The sequence below is a fragment of the Pygocentrus nattereri genome, chromosome 24, assembly GCF_015220715.1.
Source record: "Pygocentrus nattereri isolate fPygNat1 chromosome 24, fPygNat1.pri, whole genome shotgun sequence".
In the NCBI taxonomy this organism is placed as follows: Eukaryota; Metazoa; Chordata; class Actinopteri; order Characiformes; family Serrasalmidae; genus Pygocentrus; species Pygocentrus nattereri.
Window position 1 is genome coordinate 31846722 of NC_051234.1, and position 22692 is coordinate 31869413.

General features: G+C 39.4%; 1 protein-coding gene across 4 annotated transcripts; it reads left to right on the forward strand.

The window, feature by feature from the left end:
• The first annotated feature begins 726 nt into the window (after positions 1–726).
• On the forward strand, positions 727–22557 carry LOC108434231 (NACHT, LRR and PYD domains-containing protein 12-like). Of its 4 annotated transcripts, none has more exons than XM_017709211.2 (10): positions 727–795; positions 2432–2526; positions 2647–3498; positions 7103–9049; positions 11386–11559; positions 12088–12261; positions 12527–12700; positions 18587–18760; positions 21594–21640; positions 21908–22557. In XM_017709211.2, exons 2-10 carry the CDS (start codon positions 2480–2482, stop codon positions 22444–22446), a joined length of 4128 nt encoding a protein of 1375 aa, XP_017564700.2. In that variant the 5' UTR covers positions 727–795; positions 2432–2479; the 3' UTR covers positions 22447–22557. The 4 variants fall into 4 exon arrangements, with proteins under 4 accessions (XP_017564700.2, XP_017564702.2, XP_017564705.2 ...); XM_017709213.2 differs by lacking the exon at positions 727–795 and adding an exon at positions 1657–1681; XM_017709216.2 differs by lacking the exons at positions 727–795; positions 21594–21640; positions 21908–22557 and adding an exon at positions 16408–16435 and having other exon boundaries at positions 1971–2526; positions 18587–18689.
• The last annotated feature ends 135 nt before the right edge of the window (positions 22558–22692 follow it).

Here is a 22692-nt window from a genome sequence, read left to right on the forward strand (position 1 = left end):
CAATTCTTCCGTGATCAAGTTGTAACAGTCTATACAGACTCTCGTTACGCTTTTGGCATAGCTTATGACTTTGGTAAGATCTGGCACTCACATGGTTTCAAGACCTCTGAGGGTCCATTTCACACTCGGAACTAGTGTCTGCGCTCCTATCAGCATGTACAAAGCCAAAATGTTTGGCTGTTGTAAAGGTTTTGTAAAGGCAAAACAGGATTGCCCTGGACTTGTTGGCGAGAGAAGGTGGAGTTTGTAATGTTATTGGCACAGAGTGTTGTACTTTTGTCCCAGCTAACGATGCTCCGGAAGGTAACATTACTGTGGCTTTAAAGAACATGAAAGATGCTGCTGAGTCGATGAAGCGTATAAAACGCACGCTATGTTTAAAAACACCTTCCAGAGCGACGTTTAAGGGTTTTCTTTTTGCTGTCAGGTAAACAGCAAGTACTTAGTTAATGCCACCACGCGTCTCATAAGCAGAAATGTGTGGACCGCAGTGGCTCCACCTGAGGAATTCAGTCACTGGAAGCAATAAAAATTCTCCCGGTTATCACTGAGTTTCAAACGGGACAAACCAAACTGAAGCCAGGGCTGAACCTCCTGGAGAAGGAGGGGATCTGTAAATACAGGTCATTTCTGCTTATGAGACGTTCTGGCCCTCTTGGCCTGCCATTGCTGGCGCGCATGCCCAGTTGAGGAGGAGCTGAATGGCGGTAAAGGAGTAAAGTGAAAGTGAAAGTGAAAGTGAATAGTGTTTGTTCAGAGAAGAGAAGATTGGAAACCAGAGGGAAAAGCTCCGAGGTGAGTTCTGAAGATCAACACTCGCAGTTTATAGTTAGAACAACGAGAACTCACACGAACCGGAGAGAAACAGCTGCTGTGTTCTGTTTTATGTTTTGCTGAAAGTGTCTGATAAAGTGAGCTAACTGAAGCTGAGCTAAGCTAAGCTAATGCTCAGGTAGCCTAGCCAATAAACAGTGACATACGGGCGATTTTAGAGCATTAGAGCTTATTTCTGTGAGGAGAATGTTTCATTTATGCACAATACCACCTTTTTGTTATTCATCATTCAGTGTGCGAGCCTTCTTAAAGACTTTTATTCTGGAGGAAAAGACGCTAACAAGCTAATAACAGCTAACAAGGCTTCATGCTGGACTCGGGCTAAAATGAATGTTCCTGTTCTTTTTGTTCGTGTTTGTCTGTTTTGTGTTTGTTTTGTCATGTGTTTATTCACTTATCACCACTTTTATGTATGCATGTGTCTCACTTTGTCTGTGTCCTGCCTTCACAGCATGAACACTATTGTTCTATGAGCTAAACAGTCTCATTGGTTCTCCATGCACGGTATGATAATCAATTTACATGTGTTCTGAGTTCTGAAGTGGGTTAATTAGAGCGGGTTCCCCTTCCTCCCTCCCTAGTAAGAGTAAATGTAATTTATTTTCCAACTCTGTCTGCTAACTGCTCACTCATGAGGTGCAGGGTTTAAAAAGACAGTGAACAAACTCGAGACACATCAAATCATGTTCATTGTCGCATCACATTTGCACAGATGTCCATCCATCCATCCATCCATTTTCTAAGCCGCTTCTCCATCAGGGTCGTGGGGGGGTGCTGGAGCCTTTCCCAGTGGGGGGGTGCTGGAGCCTAGCCTATTCGGGCGGAAGGCAGGATACACCCTGGACAGGTCGTACTTAAATATACAATATATATATATATATATATTAGACTTTAAATATATACATTTATATTAAATATATATATTCACATTCACAATATACACATTTGCAATATTGCACCATTCCAATCCACAGCTTTGTACAGTAAGTTGTGACATACAAGCTATAATGTGTACAGTTGTATACATTTCCATATATGCAATTTGTGAGTCTGAGATAGATGCATGGGACACAGAGAATAGAATATATATATATATATATATATATATATATATATATATATATATATATGTTCAAGATGTCAGTTTGTATATGCAGGTATAGATTTGCTCATAGTTACAGTAAGATTGTAGTAAGATCCCTTTTATAACATTTTAGTGTTTTCATTTGGCTTTTCCATTGAAGTTTTTCTTCTATCCGATCTCATAATTCTGATTCAAAGTGACAGAAAACCCTCTAATGTGCAGTTCTGTGTGATGGACAGTATGAGCTCTATACAGCATTCACTGATACCAGATTAGTATCATATAATGACTGTTTATAGTTAATAAAGAGTAGTGCAGCAGAATATGCGATGGTGCCAGTAGGTTCCTGTGTCTGCTTTAACTACCTCTTTAGTAGTATTGGATCATTTTTAATAATAAAAAAAAACATCCATTACCCAAAACAAATGTTATCTAGCATCATATAACATTATAGTTTAATATGTTGTAGTTCTAGATATTATTTCATGCTTCATTAATGAACTGTTCACACAGAGAGCAGCATCGCCAGTGTCCATCTGTATATGGAGTAAAACCTCAGTGATGGAGCCTCACCACTCCAGCAGTGGAGGAAGAACCTCTGATTCAAAGTGAGTAAATTTATATCAGCTCTTAACCTGATTTAAAAGAAAGGAAATTGTGACTTGTGCTCAAACTAAAGAGCATAATTTCTCAGAAGTTAAATCTTTATGTGGGTTAACTTTTCTCAGAGTGAAGCGTGCACAATCTTCAGAGCCCAGCTGTGTGTCTGTGAAGAGGTTTCGCTCCATTGAAAACCCTCCTGAATTCAGCAGGAGAGGAGAACCCAGTTGTGTGTCTATGAAAAGTGACCAGTCCATGGGGCAGCCTCCTATATTCAGCAGTGGAGGAGGAGGAGAACCCAGCTGTGTGTCTATGAAAAGTGACCAGTCCATGGGGCAGCCTCCTATATTCAGCAGTGGAGGAGGAGGAGAACCCAGCTGTGTGTCTGTGAAAAGTGACCAGTCCATGGGGCAGCCTCCTATATTCAGCAGTGGAGGAGGAGGAGAACCCAGTTGTGTGTCTGTGAAAAGTGACCAGTCCATGGGGAAGCCTCCTATATTCAGCAGTGGAGGAGGAGGAGAACCCAGTTGTGTGTCTGTGAAAAGTGACCAGTCCATGGGGAAGCCTCCTATATTCAGCAGTGGAGGAGGAAGAGAACCCAGTTGTGTGTCTGTGAAAAGTGACCAGTCCATGGGGAAGCCTCCTATATTCAGCAGTGGAGGAGGAGGAGAACCCAGTTGTGTGTCTGTGAAAAGTGACCAGTCCATGGGGCAGCCTCCTATATTCAGCAGTGGAGGAGGAGGAGAACCCAGTTGTGTGTCTGTGAAAAGTGACCAGTCCATGGGGCAGCCTCCTATATTCAGCAGTGGAGGAGGAGGAGAACCCAGTTGTGTGTCTGTGAAAAGTGACCAGTCCATGGGGAAGCCTCCTATATTCAGCAGTGGAGGAGGAGGAGAACCCAGCTGTGTGTCTGTGAAAAGTGACCAGTCCATGTTAGAGCCAGCACAGTCCTGTGGAGGGAGAGGAACCTCTGGCTCATGGTAAATAACTGATAAACAGTAAACAACAGTTCTATTAAGCATTTCAAACATATTTCTGAGCTCTGGGCTACATGTTGTAGACCAGTTTGTAAAGACTGGAGTTCTTAGAATATGTAATATTAGCAGGACCGAAGCCCAAAAAATGTTTCTCCAGTGTCCAGATCTGTGTGTAAGAAGAGAGATGGTCCATGCCTGAACATTCAGTCCTGTGACCCATAAAGAGTTAAACATGAAAGACTCTTGAATGTGTAACATACTGGATGCTGGCTTGTGCAGTGCTGCATAGCATCACATAGCATAGCGCTGCTATAGAATGCTGGCAGGAACCCAAAAACATGTTCTAGCTGGCGTAACTTAGCATATGTCTGTTCATTAATTAAGATTAAGAGACCCTTACGGGGAAATTTCACCCCGGCATTTAACCCACCTGTGAAATGAAACACCACATACATTCTAGTGAACACACACACTAGTGGACAGGGAGCACACTTGCCTGGAGCGGTGGGCAGCCCAATCCGCAGCGCCCGGGGAGCAGTTGGGGGTTAGGTGTCTTGCTCAAGGACAACTCAGTCATGCGCTGTCGGTAGCCATTTACCATTAAACTCATTAGTAACCCTTTATCTTTAGACACATTAGTGACCTTTTATCGTTTAGACTCGTTAGTGATATTAGTGTTCATTAGCCCGTCCAAAAAATCCCGACCACAAAAATGATGAAAAACAGTTTCACGCTCTAACTCCGCAATCCGGTACTACATTGTTTACAGTCTTTCCACATATTTTCAGTAATAATTATTTTCTAACATATAGGATAGAAATAAATCTATTTTACTGTTAACTTTAATGTCAGTGCTTCTCACCACTCATTTATAATTTAAGCCACTCCATCTTTCATCTTGTAATTTAAAAAGAAGGATTTGAAAGAAGTATTCTTTAGTAATTGGTATTGAAATCTGGGTATCACTATTGGTATTAGTAGTTTTCCTGCACCACAAGGCAAAGTGCGCCACCAGCCTCCTGCGCTCTGACTCATCTCCAATTTGAGTAAATCCAACAAAAAAGGAGACATCAGAGAACTTCTGCAGATGGCATGGGCTGGTGTTGTACTGGAAATCTGAGACTGGACAGGTCCCTGGGGTACAGCAAACTTTAGCCTGTTGTTCAAGTAGTCCACGGTTGTGAGAGTTGGAGCTCAAGTTTAATGGGAAATGGAGCTGTTATTGAGGAAACAGTACACTGTCTTTGTGGGAGTTGTTTTATTCACACAAAAATGTATGGAGTCTTTAATACGGTATTCAGTCAGTGCTCATCCGTGTTCTCCCATATGGTGCATGTAGCAAGTTCTGGTGTGTCTCCATCCGTCCAGCCTGCAGAGCCTTCTCATCCTGGTTTGTCCATTTTCTCAGAGTCCTGGTAGCAACAGGCAGTCAAGTGAAGTGCAGGTTATCAGTTATCACGTTATCTTGTATTACAGTTATCACATTTTATCACATAAAATTCATATAATTACACAGGATTACTTGAGCTCACACAAATAAATATGCTTACATGCAATTTGGGGCATTAACATTATGTGCAATGCCAGATATTGCTCTCATGACCACATGTGCTTAATATGTTGGTAACACTTTACATTAAGGGTAGCAGATCAATGACTAGTTATGCTGTTAATGTTATTTACTACTCAGTATTTCTATATTAATATAGAGTTAATTAAGCTTTATTTATTATTTGGTAACTGATTATGTACTTATTAAATGAATAGACTTGACTGATTAGTCTGCTGTTAGTTCATAGCATAGTACTTATTAACTGTGTCCTAACTGCGGCTTATTACACTGATAATGAACAGATAAATTTGCTTAGTCATATAAATGTTACATGAGAATTAAATATACTCATGTGTTAATGTTAATTATCTGTTCATTAATTTGATGATTTATCATTACGTTTTACTCCCCTAAGTGGTCAACACAGTCAAGTGGAACACACTGCTTGGGCTTTACTGGACGCTTCCCTTTGCCTCCTAGTATTCAGCTGTTGCACTCAAAGCTTTCTGTACATTTCAACCATTAATTACTCCTTTCTTCATTTTACTGACCATTAACGAGTACTTTGTGTCCATCCAAGTAGTGATGACCTTCACTACTAATAAACTAATTACTACAGACTCATGATTGAGAGCAGCTTGTACACACTTCACTGGGAATCAGAGTAGAAACTTACGAGAAACATAGGCTGCTTAATCAAAGATGTTTTAGATGGTTGTCCTTATGAGCTACAGAATTAAATATGCAAATATTGATCATCCATCATTAGGGGTGGAGGGAAAAGCATCACGATGTGGACGATTCTGAATCGATTCACAGATGACAAAAATTGATTTTCTAAATTTTAATTTATACTGTAATGTTGACGGAACGTAAAGAGCAGAACTTGGAAGTGGGTAAGTGCAATGTCCAGACAGTCCGTGATGCCATATAACAAAAACACAGCTAGTGGAGCGAGAAATCTGACCGGCTCTGCGTTAAAGCCAGGTTAGGTCAGGAGTCACAACCCAAATGTTAAGAAGAGTCATTTTGTCAACAAAAATCAGACCACCTTGGGGGCCACAACATTAAAGGCCCAGTATGTCTCAGTATGTGCTGATGTCCCATTACAGGCTAAAAAATATGAATGAAAGCGCAGACTTACTTTGCTCTGCTTAAGCTTTAGCTATAGCCGCTTTCCTACCATCTTCGGCAGCTTTTCCTCAAAAGTAGATCAGTTTCTTTTAAAATGTATCCCAATGTTCGGCTGTTTCATGAGGCGGAAGTTGCTTTTTATTCGCCAGCGTCTGTTCAAATTTCCCCGTCCCACCTTAAATTATGCCTGGGGTGCCAGAATGTAAATGTGGCACCGTTTAAGATAGAATGGGAGAATTCGAAAGAGAAGCCACTTCATCTTTGCAGCTTTTTAGTGTTTGACAGACTTTTAACGCTCCAGGAAACCAACTGCGTCCTTTCATCTCCAAATGTTGGTCTTAAATCTCTCTCTTTGCCTTTTCGTTCCTGCTAGCTAGGCGAAACTATCTGTGTTGCTGTGTCTGCACGCCAGGGGTGACCTGGATGAAAGCCATACTATATGCAAGTTGTGTCACACTAAACTAAAACATTTTGGAAACAACAAACATGAGGAACTATATTACATGTTTCCACCTGTTTTCCTAGCGGTTGTACTTGCTGACAACCAGAAGACCCGATAAACTAGACTATCAGTTAACAGTGACTTCAGTTACTAATTACTATGTATTTAATCAGTAACTACTAAAGCTTAATGCATTGACTAATATATAAATAATAAATCAAATCTATTAGCATATAATTATCATTTAATTGGTGACCCTTAATGTAAAGTGTTACCGATGTGAGTTTATTAACCTCTAACTATGAATGGCCACATGAATTTCCACATGTACAATATTTCGATTTTAAAGTTTAAACTATTAGTGCCATTTTACAGTCTAGAAATATTTGCTAACATTACTTTTAGACAAAGGAAATCAGGTGTGCAACACATATAACATTGTTATTGATGTTTGTTTTAATGTGTTTGACCCCAATCAGGCGGCGCTCCACAGAAACAGCATTGCAGATAAACACTCTGGCAGACATTTACCAACCAGTGGATGATGTCTTTCACAGAGTCTTAGAGAGACACAAAACCAGCATGAAGAACAAGTACGAGAGTTTATTTGAGGGGATCAAAACAGAACAGAATAAAACCCTCCTGAACCGGATTTACACACAGCTCTACATCATAGAGGGAGAGAGTGAAGGAGTGAATGAAGAACATGAGGTTTTACAGATGGAGAAAACATCCAGGAAACACCTACAAGACATTCCAATTAACTGCTTAGACATCTTTAAACCTCTACAAGGTCCTGAAAGAGAAACACGAGAAGAGAACATTAGAGCTGTGAAGGCTGACAATCTCAGACACAAAGAAAGAAAAGAAGATAACAGACCAAAAGAGCCAGAGCTCAGAACTGTTCTGACTAAAGGCATTGCTGGAATTGGAAAAACTGTCTCTGTGCAGAAATTCATTCTGGACTGGGCAGAAGGAAAAGCCAATCACGATGTCGAGTTCATGTTTGTGCTTTCGTTCCGGGAGTTGAACCTGATTAAAGATGATCAATACAGTGTTCATGGACTTCTGTGTGACTTCCATCCTGAGCTCAAAGATCTGGACCCAAAAATGTATCATCAGCTCAAAGCTGTGTTTTTATTTGATGGTCTGGATGAAAGTAGAATTTCACTGGACTTTGAACAGTGTGAGAAAATATCTGACATCACCATGACATCATCAGTGGGTGTGTTGCTGACAAACCTTATCAAAGGAGAGCTGCTTCCCTCTGCTCTGATCTGGATCACCTCCAGACCAGCAGCAGCCAATCAGATCCCTCCTAAATTCGTCAACCGTGTGACAGAAATTCAGGGATTCAGTGACCCACAGAAGGAGGAGTACTTCAGGAAGAGAATCAGTGACCAAGACCAAGCCAAGAAAATCATCTCACACATTAAGGCAGTGAAGAGCTTCTACATAATGTGCCACATTCCAGTCTTCTGCTGGATCTCAGCCACTGTTCTTCAGCAAATCATGAAACAGAGTTATACAGAAATTCCTAAAACTCTGACTGAAATGTACTCACACTTCCTGATCACTCAGACCAACATAAAGAATGAGAAGTATGAGGAGAAAGCTGAGGGAGACCCAAAGAACCTGCTGGAGTCCAACAGAACCATTCTTCTGAAACTGGCTGAACTGGCTTTCAAACAGCTGATGAAGGGCAATGTGATGTTCTATGAGGAGGACCTGAAAGAGAGCAGCATTGAGGTCACTGAGGCCTCAGTGTATTCTGGGATTTTCACTGAGATCTTTAGGGAAGAATGTGTGCTTTACCAGAGGAAGGTCTACTGCTTTGTTCATCTGAGCGTTCAGGAGTTCCTGGCTGCTGTTTATGTGTTTCTTTGCTATGAGGTCAAGAACATGGAGGAACTGCAGATATTTAAACTACTAAACAGAGAGAGGTCTGAGAATGTTTCTCTGGATGAGGTGCTAGAAGGAGCAGTGAATGAAGCAGTAAGGAGCCAGAATGGTCATCTGGATCTTTTCCTCCGTTTCCTGGTGGGCATCTCACTGGAGTCCAATCACAGACTCCTACAGGGTCTCTTGACATCAACACAGATCAGCTCAGAGAGAACCAGAAAGTACATCAAGAGATTAATCAAAGGAGAAGATCAACAATATCCCATCTCCACTGACAGATCCATTAATCTGTTCCTCTGTCTGTCTGAAATGAATGATCAGTCTCTCTCCAGAGAGATTCAAAAGTTTCTAAAATCAGAGAAACACTCAGACGAGAAGCTTTCTCCTGGACAGTGTTCAGCACTTGCCTGCATGCTCCTCACCTCAGAGGAGGTTCTGGATGAGCTAGATCTGAAGAAATACAACACATCAAAGGAGGGTTATAGGAGACTGATCCCAGCTCTAACTGTCTGCAGAAAAGCTTGGTGAGTGCTGTAGCTACATTAATAAAACAGTTTAATATTTCATTATTGATGATTAGGGCTGACCACATATCAGACAGCCAATTAAACTAAGTTTTAATTATTATAGTTTTAGTTATTATGAACTGCTGCAGGTACATTACTTGGCCACTTTATTGGAAACTCCTACTATGCTTAATTGGCCCTAGATGTGTGAATGAGAATGTGTGTGTCTGGGTGTTTGCCCCATGATGGACTGGCAGCCTGTCCAGGGTATAACATCTGTCACCCTGTATCAGTTGCACTGGTTACGTATTTCTTTATGTGCATCCAGTTCAAGGTTCTTCTGTTGAATTTTAAGGCCCTGAATGGTCTAGCACCCCCCATTATATAAGTGGTCTCCTCTTCTATACTCCTGCTCTTACTCTGTAGCAGGCCTCTTGGTGGTCCCTGCATTTAAATGCTCCACTTTTGGAGGATGATTTTTACAAATATTTTGGCCGATAAACCATGGAACTCTCCAGTATATCTCTACAACTGCTCCACCCTGTCCTCCTTCAAGGTCTACCTCAGAACCTTAATGTTTTCTCAGTATCATCATTATTCTTTGGTCTTTTTCATTATTTTCTTTTCTTTGCCTATTGTTATTATCTAAAGTACTAATTGTAACATGGCCTTGGATATGTGAAAGACTTTATATAATTTATTATTTTTATTACTATTATATTCAATTCAACTTTATTGTCATTATACAATACAAGGTAGTACAGTATAACGAAACACTATTGGGCTACTTTTCCAGTGCAGTAATAAAAGCTAAATAGCAAACAGGGCATTACAGTAATTAATTCTGCTTGTAACAAATGCATGAACAAGTTTCTCTGTATTGCTCTAGAAAAAAGGCCGAACTTTAGAGATATTTCTCACGTGATAAATTTCACGTGAGAAATCATTTCTGTTTGAAATTGGTTTTATGGCTCTAGTGAAGTTCTCCTTTCATAGCTAGCAGAAAGCTTTAGACTTATGACAGCAAAGAAAATGAGGACTGGTAGACATTGACATTGTCTGTCTGTTACTACTTACCCGTCCATTGTGTATTGCCGTTATGTCCAGTCAGGCCTGGTGCTATACCTTCTCTATGTTGTCAGACAGGATGATAGACCCACAGTGGCTTGGATGTGATCCGTCCCTGGGGTAAAATGCTGATCAGTCCCAGAAAGCACTCCAGTTGCTCTTATAACCAAGACCATTGTTCTCACACCAGCCTTGGAGCTGACAGTGAAGTGTGTCGACCCTGCAGAACATTTTGCTTCCATTCCTGTAGATGAGCAGGGGTCTTAATGCTGTCTAGACAGAACCCAAAGTATAACTTTAGGACTTCTCTGACAGGATGAGATGTTGTTCACCTCGGTGTAAAAGTGCCTGGAAATATTCAAGACCTGGGCACCTGGAAAACAAGAAATAGCAGCATTACATCTAGATATCTGACAATGGAATCTCTGATAATTAGAACAATGTCCTCTGTCGTTGTCTGTGGTGCTGAAGCAGGCGGAGAGCTGAGGGCTTAGATCTGGTTACTGGAGGAATTGGTGTAGAACTTTTCCATGGACACACTGGCGTTCCCAGTAATCCTGGTGTTAGCCATATACGTAGTGCTCCGTCTGGAGGGATAGAAGTCAACGGCAGATTTTTTGGACATGAAGCTGCCGTATACAAGGTGTCCCAGGCTGCTTCCAAATGCATTTTCCACTTGTGGAGCTCATGCTGCTTCTATAGGAGAGCCCTGATCTGCTGAACCAGCTACTACAGCTCTCTGCTCTGTATCTGGAGCTTGTGTTAATTTTCTCAGGGAAAAGAAAAGGTTAGTTAAAAAAAACTGTTTTAAAGAGTGCAGTTATTAGTGAATTAAGGTAAAAATAAAATATTCAGTGAAAGAAAGTAACTTGAAAGATTAAGAACATGATTAAAAAAGCAAAATATAGCAGTGAATGAGCAAACACGGAAGTGCGAATTGTGCAGCCTGTTTAGTCAGAAATGATGTTAGCACTTCACACGGGCAGTCCAAAGTAAAACTCGACCCGACTACAACCTAAACACTGTTTGTAATTTTCACTGCAACACAACAGTTAGAAAAAGCAGAAACATTTTGGAATTAAGTAGAGTGTTCTGATTCAATACAACTGAACTCAACTGGAGTAACATTTTAATGAAAAGAACATCTTGCCAACTGTTTAGCATGGGTGTGGCTCTTTTATGCTTTGGGGTTGTGTGGCAGCCAGTGGCAGAACTGCAGAGCTGAACTAGCTTGTTCTGATTCATTCTAAGTTAATTTCTGTATCTGTGCTGTTTATTTTTTGCAGTCTAAATTGTTGTTACATCACCAAGGACTGCTGTGACACACTCTGTGCAACTCTACAATCTGTAAACTGTCCTGTGAAAGAGCTGGACCTTAGTAACAATGACTTGCAGGACTCAGGAGTGGAGCTGCTCTCTGCTGGACTGAAGAGTTTACACTGTAAATTGGAGATACTGAGGTGAACTTTCTATGAATTCATTTTGACCTTAAAAAATAAAGAACAAACTGTTATAAATTGTTACCTTACAAAAACAGTATTATGCCTAACATTATATGTATATAACTATGTTTCGCATAGTTCTACAATTCTGATTAATTTCTTTATCTAGCCATACCTGAAATATAAATAAAATATAATTTACCATGTAATGCAATGTATCATGTGCTGTCAAAACAACACATTGTTTTTCTCGAAATTTATTTAGAAGTGCTTCTTCCAATAATACAGTGATTTGTTTAAAGTTTAACTTCATCATATGTTGGCTGCAATGTTGTGGCAGATAACTTTCATGTTACCAAACAGGTAGGCTATACTTAGAGAGAATAGACAAGAGCTAAGTTTGCTGTTTTAAACTGAATTACACAAATTAATTCTAAAGCTAGAATGTCCTTATTGAATGTACTTATATCTAAATGTAAAGACAAAGTAGAATGGAGAGAAAAATAATTTTACATTTTACATAAACATTTACTCTAACTCTTACAGACTAACAAGCTGTAGTCTCAACATGAACTCCGGGGAAACTATATCATCAGTTCTACAATCGGTAAACTCTTCTCTGAAAGAGCTAGACCTCAGTAACAATGACCTGCAGGATTCAGGAGTGGAGCTGCTCTCGACTGGACTAAAGAACTCACACTGTAAACTGGTGAAACTCAGGTAAACTTCCTGAAAAATTATTCTAAATTGAAATAAATTAAGATGACACGGCACAGTAAACTGTGACTGTAAAATAACAGTTATTAGGATTTTCTGTATTGATTTATTTTGTTTATTTAGAATTTCCTGTGATTTTAGAATCATATTGCTTCTCTCACTCCAACCACATTACTAATTTGAAGAATTGTAGTGTGTTATCTAAATAATATCAATAACATTTCTGTTAGTCTATTCATAAATTACTATTTGTAATTCCTGCTTGCAGACTGTACAACTGTAGTCTTGGTAGGACAGCTTGCGAAAATCTGGGATCAGCTCTACAATCAGCAAACGTCTCCCTGAAAGAGCTGGATCTCAGCAACAATGACTTGCAGGATTCAGGAGTGCAGCCTCTATGTGTTGGACTGAAGAATTCATATTGCAAACTGGAGACACTCAGGTGAACTTTCTGTGAATTCTTTCTTGAATGGAAAAAGTTAAAGAACGAATCAATGAACTATCAAATCATTAAATAAACATAGTTTTTTGTTACTGTTTCACAATTCAATAGTGTCTCCCTATTTCCATCCCATATAATGAGTTGTCTAAACATGGAATATGCATAATCCAAACCCCATCACAAACCAGAGAACTAGCCATATGTCTGGAGAATTTACATTTATTTCTTGCGCACAGGTACCCCACACCTAGCCAGCCTATAAAACTATAAACTGACATACTTTTATAGCTGGACTGATGCCAGTATTAGATCGAGCTTATACATGACAAATGACCAGGGTGACAGACATGACCATGTAAAGAAAAACAAAAATAGGCAGCCTAAATACAACTTCAGTGCATGCACACACAATACTGCATATAATAATGTATAACACAACAATAAACACATTACACAAAAGATTTCCTTCGCATATGTTCTCTGTCATTCAATTCAGAAATTTTCTTTGAATTTGTTGCAAGAAACTAGACTAAAGGCCAGTAAAACCAAACACAAGGTGTTAGATTTTGTCTGTATTCCCACTTCCACTTTTAAACTCATTGAAATTACACAAAGTTATACAAAAACATGAAATGTAATAGCTAGTGTTTAGCATATGCTGAGTAAATAATGTTTTCAGATACATGAAACAATTAATTTAGTTGTACAGTGAAATGTTTTGCCACTGAAACTTAAAACCTACTTCAGTTGTGGTAGGAGTGGAGCAGGAATATCTCCATGGATTGAAAATAATCAGTAGTCCAAGCTGAAGAACATTTGAAGAAGATGTGAAGACACCATTGACAACTTTGTTTTCAAAACAAAGAAACAGATTTTCTAAGGGCATGTGTCACGCAATATTGAAACCCACATTGTCATTTTTTAAATTTCTTTTTTACAAAGTAAAAATATTCCTCAGACATCAGTTGAAGGCAATCATAGGCAAAATACATGATGAAGTCACTGTTGAGATGATTCTATATGAAGCCTAAGTATTAGCTCACACATCAAGTGGGAGATAAAAGTATCATACTGAGAAGATAGAGTTTTGTATACCAAAAGCCTTGCCCATTGTTTTTCCAAAAAAATATCTTAACAGCATGGTCTGTGTGATGCTACTGCAGTGTTGTGATGAGCCTAGCAGCCTTTGTATATAATGTTAGAAATTCATCAGGAAGAGTCAGGCTGCAGACAACATCTTCATCAGTCTGGCACGAGTCCAATGAATACATAGTCTGATGCAGTTTGTGTAAAGATTTCTGTTTATTTCTGTTACTTTTTAGGATCCCCATTAGCTCTTATCATAATAGCTGCTACTCTTCCTGGGGTGTAGTAGACATACTACACACTACAAAACAAGCAAAATAAAACAAAACAAAAAAATAATAAGAAAAACAAATAGAACATGAAAATTTAAAACATAAATAACAGTAGAAAGACCATGAAACTCCCCATATTGTTGTTCCAACTGCCAAGGACCTATCTACCTAACAGATCTTTAAATTTGTCAGTGTCTTTTTATTAGGTTTTTAAACATTATTTTACCCTTGATTTTAGGCTTTTCCACTTCTTTATAACTGTATAAATTAATGTTTGACACACGTTAGTTTTTGCTGTAGGTAATTTAAAATGATTTTATATTTGTATTAGTTTCTCTACCTTTTACATGCTCCTGTTAAATGTAAGGTTCTGCTAGATGTTTATGTATTTTTGTAAGTATTTTTAATAAGCCCAACAAAGATCATCTTCCACCTGTCTTCGACCCTTTGCCTTTCAAGTTTATTAAGCATTTTAGTTATGTTGGTTCTATACAAACAATGTAATCTAATTTTTGCCGCCTTATTTTGTATTATTTGCAGTTTCATCAGATGTTTCTTTGCTGCATTTGACCATATTGCCGCACACTAGTCTAAATTATGTAGTGCTAGTGATTCTGACACTAGTTTTAGTGGTCTCTTTGTTAAAAATGTTGGCCATCTCCTTATTACTGATAACTTGATAATCTACTGTTGATCGTAGCACCATAGAGTTTTACCTCTTGACCTTGTTCTGTTTGTTCTTTGCCTGTATTTAATGAGCTTTTGGGATTTGGACCCGATTATACTTTTTGTTTTCTGTACATTTAGTATAAGCTGATTACCTTCAATTCAGTTTACCACTGTCTATAATTCTTCATCAAGCATTTTCAAAAGATTCTTTACTGTCTAAGATGACACATAGAGAGTAGTGTCATCAGCATCAGCAGCCTGGCTTTGCTCAGTACTAAAGGCAAATTGTTTATATATATGTATATATTAATAATAATGGGCCAAGACAACTTCCTTGTGGGACTCCAAGATTTACCTTTTTACTCTCTGAAAGACAAACCTTTGACTTCTGTACAAGAGATGCAGATGTTGATTCTAGCCCATAACAGGCTAGCTTCTTCAATAATACATCGTGATTCAATGCATCAAAAGCAGCACTCAGTACTCAGTACTGCTCCAACAATCTTATTTCCAGTTGTTTTAACCAGTCATCATTCATCTGTTTTAATTGTTCTATAAGCATGCTGAAAATCTGTGATTAAATTGTTTTCTATTAAGTAGCTTTGCAATCTAGATGTCATCGCAGTTTGGCTAAAACTGGCAATAAGCTTGTAGGTCGACTGTTGGGTCCACTGAATGAAGCTTTGTTGTCTTTTGCCAGGATTACTTTCGCTTCCTTCCACAACTTTGGATATATACCATTTTCTAAGCTTAAACTAAAGATACAGCAAACTGATTTTGTTATATGCTTTATGGCAATTTTGAATAGGTTCTCCATCCAGCTTAGCAATCCAAGGTGTTTGCTCATTTTGTATTGTTCTTATGAGCTTTTCAACCTCCTCCTCAGTTACATGACACTATTAAAAACTGTGCACTATTTCTCTTTTACCATTGGTTCTTTAATGTTAACACATACCTGCTCACTATATTACTCATCTTGCTTTGAATATTGCCTTGTTTTCTTTATAAATTAATCATGAAAATAATTTGCAATTTTTCCTGGTTTGGTAAAGAAAGACCCTGCTATCTTGATAAAAGATGGCAATGAGTTATGTTTCTTGCATGAGATACAATTCAACATCTAGGTGTCCCTATTACCATCTGACACTTTATCCAACATTTCTCCCATCAGTTCTAAATATTGGCTGTCATTGCTAGGTGGTCTTTTAAACCTAAACTCTAACCACCTCTCTTCAGCCTGCTAATATTTGATCTGATTTTACTTATTTTACTGTTTAGTTCAATTTTATTATTATGTACACTTAATGTGGATTGCCTACTGTAGATGCCTTTAGTTGCTTATCTTGCATTTAACCTTTGTGTGGTGTTGATGTGTTTGTTACACATCAATACAGACACAACAATTTATGTAAACATACCAGATGCTTAAAATATCACAAGTGGCCAGCATAGGGTTCTCCTTTAGCAGCTGTAGCCAGTCAGCAGCCTGTCCATGTTGTCCACTCTCTCACTCACACACACACACATGCAAACACAAACACACAGAGACACACACTCTAACAGCAGGTCATGTAGGAAGAGAACAGAGTGAAGTTACACAGCACCTCCATGCTTTTATTCCCTGTAAGTTGACCCCAACACCACATGTTGAAAATGTGCTATTTTATATGTTCTTCCCAGAATATGAGCAAATGGCAAGGACTCTGAGGTCAGCCTTTTTCTTTTGGTAAACACAAATTTAACTTATTACCTTACTTTAACCTAATTAACTTACATTAAACTAAATATCTACTGGATTCACCTTAATCATCCCTAAACTAACCCTGGCTCTAACCTTAATCTTACCCGAAAACCTAAACTTAACCCTCGCTCTTCTAAACTTAACTCTTCTATTAACCCTAACCCAAATCCTAATACTGTTGAGAATCAATGGAGTAGATGAGGGTCTGTGAGAGTCCTTCAGTGATGTGTTCTCTGTGTCATTAGCCCAGTATTTTTTAAATTTACTGTCCGTTCTTGCTTTCTAATAGTTCCACACAGCAAACATTTAAAATATATGCTCCTCACAGTTGCGTGTTGTGAATAATGTGTGTTTACAGCACTCCTTTAGCAGAATAAATGTGGAACAAACAGGTAAAACATCCTTAATAAAGATCAGAAATTGACCAGATTCAATAAAATAATAAAATATGGATGGATTAGCTCTGATCCAAGTAAAGAAATACAAAACCCACACACTGGACCTCGTTCATGAAACCTTTGTAAATACACAAGTAAACCACAAGTAAATAATGAATCCAAAAATGGGTTTATGTTAAACCAGGTTTGTAACTTGGACATGCGTGCATGCATGTAGCATATCGTTAACATAATCCACACTCATTTACAAATTAAAAGTGATCACCATATAAGGAATCCATCAGACTCTCTGACAAAGCTGTATAGTATTTTTTTTTTTACATTTTAACACTCTAAATTGATTTGTTGTTTTAATTTGTTAACATGGCTGCTCTAAAACTGATTTTTATTAAACTTCTAGTAAAAAGCTAACAAGGTAAGATATAAAGTACTGATCTATAAATCAACTATTTGAAATTCAGCACACTTCAAAAAGGCAGGTTGCTTACTTATGGTAATGTAAAAACCCCATTTCAACAGTGTGCATGCATACAGTACTGTGGAAAAGTATTTTCTGATTTCAAAGAAAACAGTTAAACATAAAACTCTGTTTTTAAGTGATCATTTTATTTACCATGGAAAAAAAACAGAAAATAAATTGTTAATCAATAAACTCAGACAAACCCAGGTTTGATTACTGCCAGCCCTTACATACTGTGGAATTGTGTATGCTGATCTTATCTGCACATCCTTTCCAGCACTATGAAGATCTCATCAAGTGGCACGCTTTGCCATAGTCAAAAGAAAAGAAGATGGCAAAGATGACAAAGTTAATGAAATCACTTTGGATAGGGCCATTTCTGGGGCTCATGCATTCCATTGAACCCTTCTTTCCAAAATGGAGAAAATTGGCTGCCTACCAAAACGTGATCTGAAGCTCAAACACAATTGTTTTATGAGAAGGGAACAAGCTTAAAACATTTTCCAAAAAAACAGAAACTCAGGGTCATTCAGAGATAGATTCAAACTGCGGAACTATAGAGTCAAAAGCTGCCAGGACACAGGATAAACTATGGTGAGTGGCAGAAAAAGTGTATTGTAACATTATTACACTACAATGCAACAACAACAGCGAGATTGCCTTTTACAGGTAGTAATAAGTAATGTACTCCTATTTAATTTTGAGAGAAGTAATTAGCAACTTGTACTGTATTATTTTTGAGTAATACCCCACTGGAGTATTACTCAAAACACTGGTGGCCATACAGTTACATTTTTTGTGTCATTCATCAGCCAACAGCACTTGATCCTAAAATAGCTCTGGTTTATCAAGATGTTTTCTAAAGTATCTCAGACAGTGACTTGTGATGATGTCACATGTATTTTTTCTTTCTAATTTAGATTCAGTTTACTTTAATGGTATTTCCGTAACTTCCTCCATGCCTACTTGTCTGTATCATCTCTGTAATGATTCCAGGAGGAAACTAGATTCTGGTTTGGAGTCTTGGTTCTTCTGTCTGTTTAATCATATGTCCTGGAGCTCTGGAATGAGAGTGTTATTATGTTGTAATTAGTAGTGTAAAGATGTTAAGATGTTTATTATGTTTTTGTTCCATCTCATTTGATTTCAGTGTTGAATATATTTCATAGAATTTGGTTCTTGCACTGTTAGTTCAATACTGTTGCTGTTTTTTGCTGAACAGAAATGCCATTTGTCAGTCTTTTTCCTTCCTTTCTGTAGACTGTCTGGCTGTATGGTTACAGATGAAGGCTGTTCTTTCCTGGCTTCAGCTCTGAAATCAAACCCTTCCCATCTGAGAGAACTGGATCTGACCTATAATCACCCAGGAGAGTCTGGAGTGAAGCCACTCTCTGATCTACTGGAGGATCCACAATGCACACTGACGAAACTACAGTGAGTTACTGCCTTACTGTCTCTACACACAGACAGACTGTAATTATACACATTATACGCATTACTGACTGCAGCGTTTTACGTTAGATTTTTTAATTGTTTTTTTAATTGTTCCTCTTCTCAACATGATACTGAGGCCCAGAGCTTGGTAGTTTTGGAAGGGAACATTTAACACTCAAGATTGCAGTCAAAGATCCAAGACATGGTATCTGACATGCGCTTCTTTAGTTTACAACAGGAGTTAGGCTAATGTTGCTAATAAACACTAGACTCAGTCTGTCATAAAACTCATCACCATAAATACATGCCCAAAAATGTATATATTAACCCACTCAAAATGCACGCAGATAGCCATTGTTTCATGCACACTTTGATGTAGTTTAGAATTCATTATGATTTTAATTCATTAAAACAAAATGAAACTTCATTATAAACGTGAATACTGGGCAGCCACTGTGAATGAATATGAATATCACGAACAGGAGTGGAGACAGGGCACAACCCTGGCGGGGGCCAGTGCTAACAGTAAAAGAGTCTGACTTAATGGCGAGTATACGGACACAGCTCTCACTCTGGGAGTACAGAGATTGGATGGCCTGGAGAAGTAGCCCCGGCACCCTGTACACCCGGAGGACCTCCCACAAGATATCTTGGGGAACATGGTCATAAGCCTTCTCCAAATCCACAAAACACATGTAGACTGGGTTGGCAAACTCCCATGCCCCCCCAACAATCTGTGAGAGGGTGAAAAGCTGGTCCATTGTTCCACGGCTGGGACGGAATCCACATTGTTCCTCCTCAATCTGAGGTTCAACTGTCGGTCAGAGTCTCCTTTCCAGCACCTTGGCATAGACTTTCCCAGGGAGGCTGAGCAGTGTGATACCCTGATAGTTGGCACACACCCTCAGGTCCCCCTTTTTAAAAATAGGGACCACCACCCTGGTGCAGAGGCGTGTTAGCCATGATAGCCCCACAATATCCAGAGCCTTAAGCATCTCTGGACGAATCTCATCCACCCCCCCGGTGCCTTGCCACTGAGGAGCTTACCAACTACCTCAGTGACCTCCACCAGGGAAATGGAACTTGATACACCAGAAGCTTCTGGCCCTGACTCCTGTGAGAGAGGCACGTCTCCTGGATTAAGGAGTTCCTCAGCGTGCTCCTTCCACCGACCGACAATATCCTCATTTGAAGTCAGAGTTTCTCCACCCTTGCCGAATACAGGTTGGGCGCAGCCACACCGACCACTCCTGAGTCACTGGACAGTTGTCCAGAACATCTTTGAGGTCGAACAAAAGTCTTTTTCCATGGTCTAAACTCCTCCCATGCCCTAGATTTTACTTCTGCCACCATTGCAGCTGCCACCTTTTTTGCCTGTCAGTATCTATCTGCTGATTCGAGAGTCCTTTGGGCAAACCAGTCCCTAAAGGCCTCTTTCTTCAGCTTGATGACCTCCCTCACCACCGGTGTCCACCAGGAGGTTCTTGGGTACCACCCCAACAGACACCCACAAGCTTTTGGCCACAGCTATGCCTGGCAGCTTCCACAATGAAGGTTTTGAACAGGGTCCATTCAGACTCCAAGTCCCATTCTTCCTCCATGACATGAGAAAAGCACACCCTCACCAGCACACCTTCACTATTCGCTTGGGCCTACCAGGTCTGACCATCAGTCTTACTTGCCATCTGATCCAACTCACCACCAGATGGTGATCAGTTGACAGCTCAGCACCTCTCTTCACCCAAGTGTCCAGAACATATGGTCCCAGGTCAGATGAAACGACAACAAAGTCGATCATTGACCTTTGACCCAAGGAGCTCTGGTACCATGTACACTTATGAACATCCTCTTGTTCGAACTTAGTGTTCATTATGGACAATCAATGCCTGGCACAGAAGTCCAATAACAATTCACCATTCGGGTTTAGATCGGGCAGGCTGTTCTTCCTAATCACGCCTCTCCAGGTCTCCCAGTCATTGCCAATGTGAGCATTGAAGTCCCCCAGTAAGACAATGGAGTCTGTAGGCGGGACCCTTTCCAGAACGCCACCCATTCGCTCCAAGAAGGCCAAATACTCTGACCTGTTGTTTGGTGCTTAAGCACAGACAACAGTCAAAGTTTTCCTCTGCGATTTTAATTCGCATTGAGGCGACCCTCTCGTCCACTGGGACAAACTCCAACTGCACGGCCACCAGCCGGGGACTTGTGAGTATCCCCACTCCCGCCTGGCGCCTCTCACCCTGTGCAACCCAAGAATCCAGGAGTTTGGTTCCAGAGCCGACACTGTGGGTGGAGGTGAGCCCAACTATATCTAGTTGGTACCTCTCAACCTCCTGCACAAGCTCTGGTAATAATAATGATAATAATAATAATAATAATAATAATAATAATTATTATTATTCAAATAATATTTTAATACTTTATACTGTAATGATTTGTTTTTTATTTTAGTTTTAAATTAACATGTTTTACATGAACAGTCCTGAAGGATGTTTTTTATTATAAAGATCTATTTTATCCTTTGTTTTAGTTTAGTTTTATTATTTTTTATCTGAAGGATGTTTCATACTGTAATTATGTTTTATTCTTCATTTTATTTATTTATTTTAATCTTTTTATCTTGTATCATTTTATCTTTCGTTTTTTATCTAGATTGTAAGGTGTGAAGTGTGTTTTATACCATAAAGATCTGTTTTGTTCTTTATTTTGTATTAGTTTTATCTGAACTGTAGGGTCTGAAGGGTGGTTCATACCATAATGATCTGTTTTATTCTGTATTTTAATTTTGTTTTGAAGTTTAATGAATGTATAAATGTGTGTGTTTGTTCTTCAGGGTGGATCATGGAGGGAAGATCAGGATGAAACCAGGACCACAGAAATGTAATACACACACGCACACACGCACACACACACGCACACACACACACACACACACACACACACACTTCATTCAATACAAACAATACAAACACACTCACTAGAAACACATAGATTCTAAAATTGTTTCTGTGCTCTATGTCTGTTTGATTGTGTGTATATATATATATATATATATATATATATATATATATATATATATATATATATATATATATATATGTGTGTGTGTGTGTGTGTGTGTGTGTGTGTGTGTGTGTGTGTACACAGATGTGTGTGATCTCACTCTGGATCCAAACGCAGTGAGCAGTCGTCTCTCTCTGTCTGAGAGGAACAGAAAGGTGGAGTCCATGAGAGAAGGCCAGCGTCATCCGGATCATCCAGACAGATTTGAAACGTATCCTCAGGTTCTGAGTGTGGAGAGTCTGACTGGACGCTGTTACTGGGAGGTTCAGTGGAGCGGAAATGGAGTTGATATATCAGTATCATACAGAGGAATCAGGAAGAAAGGAAAGAGTATAGACTGTGTGTTTGGATACAATAATCAGTCCTGGAGTCTGATCTGCTATAATAACAATTACACTGTCAGACACAATAATCAGAGAACTGACCTACCTGCCCCCACCTCCCCCTCTAACAGAGTAGGAGTGTTTCTGGACTGGATGTCCGGCACTCTGTCCTTCTACATCATCTCACCCACACACACACTGACCCACCTACACACATTCACCACCACATTCACTGAACCGCTCTACGCTGGATTCTGGATTTATCCTGATTCCTCATTGAGTCTGTGTGAGATAGAATAACCTCTGTGCACAGAGAGAGACAGAGATAGAGATACACTATGGACAAAAGTATTGGGACATTGGAGTGGAGGTCAGGGCTCTGTGAGGGCCAGTCAAGTTCCTCTTCCTGTAGCCACACACATCAGATTTAAAACCATGACCCCTACAAAGCCAAAAACGGACAAGCCCCTACCTACTTGATGGCAATGGTCAACTGTACATATCAGCCAAGCCTGATGACCAACATAGGTTAAAGAAAATGGAGGA

What these genes read in the sequence shown, in the direction of transcription:
- LOC108434231 (XM_017709211.2), top strand. Translation starts at nt 2,480, where the DNA reads ATGGAGCCTCACCACTCCAGCAGTGGAGGAAGAACCTCTGATTCAAA. An exon ending in GGAAGAACCTCTGATTCAAA is followed by an intron (nt 2,527 to 2,646) that starts GTGAGTAAATTT and finishes AACTTTTCTCAG; the next exon opens with AGTGAAGCGTGCACAATCTT. An exon ending in AGAGGAACCTCTGGCTCATG is followed by an intron (nt 3,499 to 7,102) that starts GTAAATAACTGA and finishes GACCCCAATCAG; the next exon opens with GCGGCGCTCCACAGAAACAG.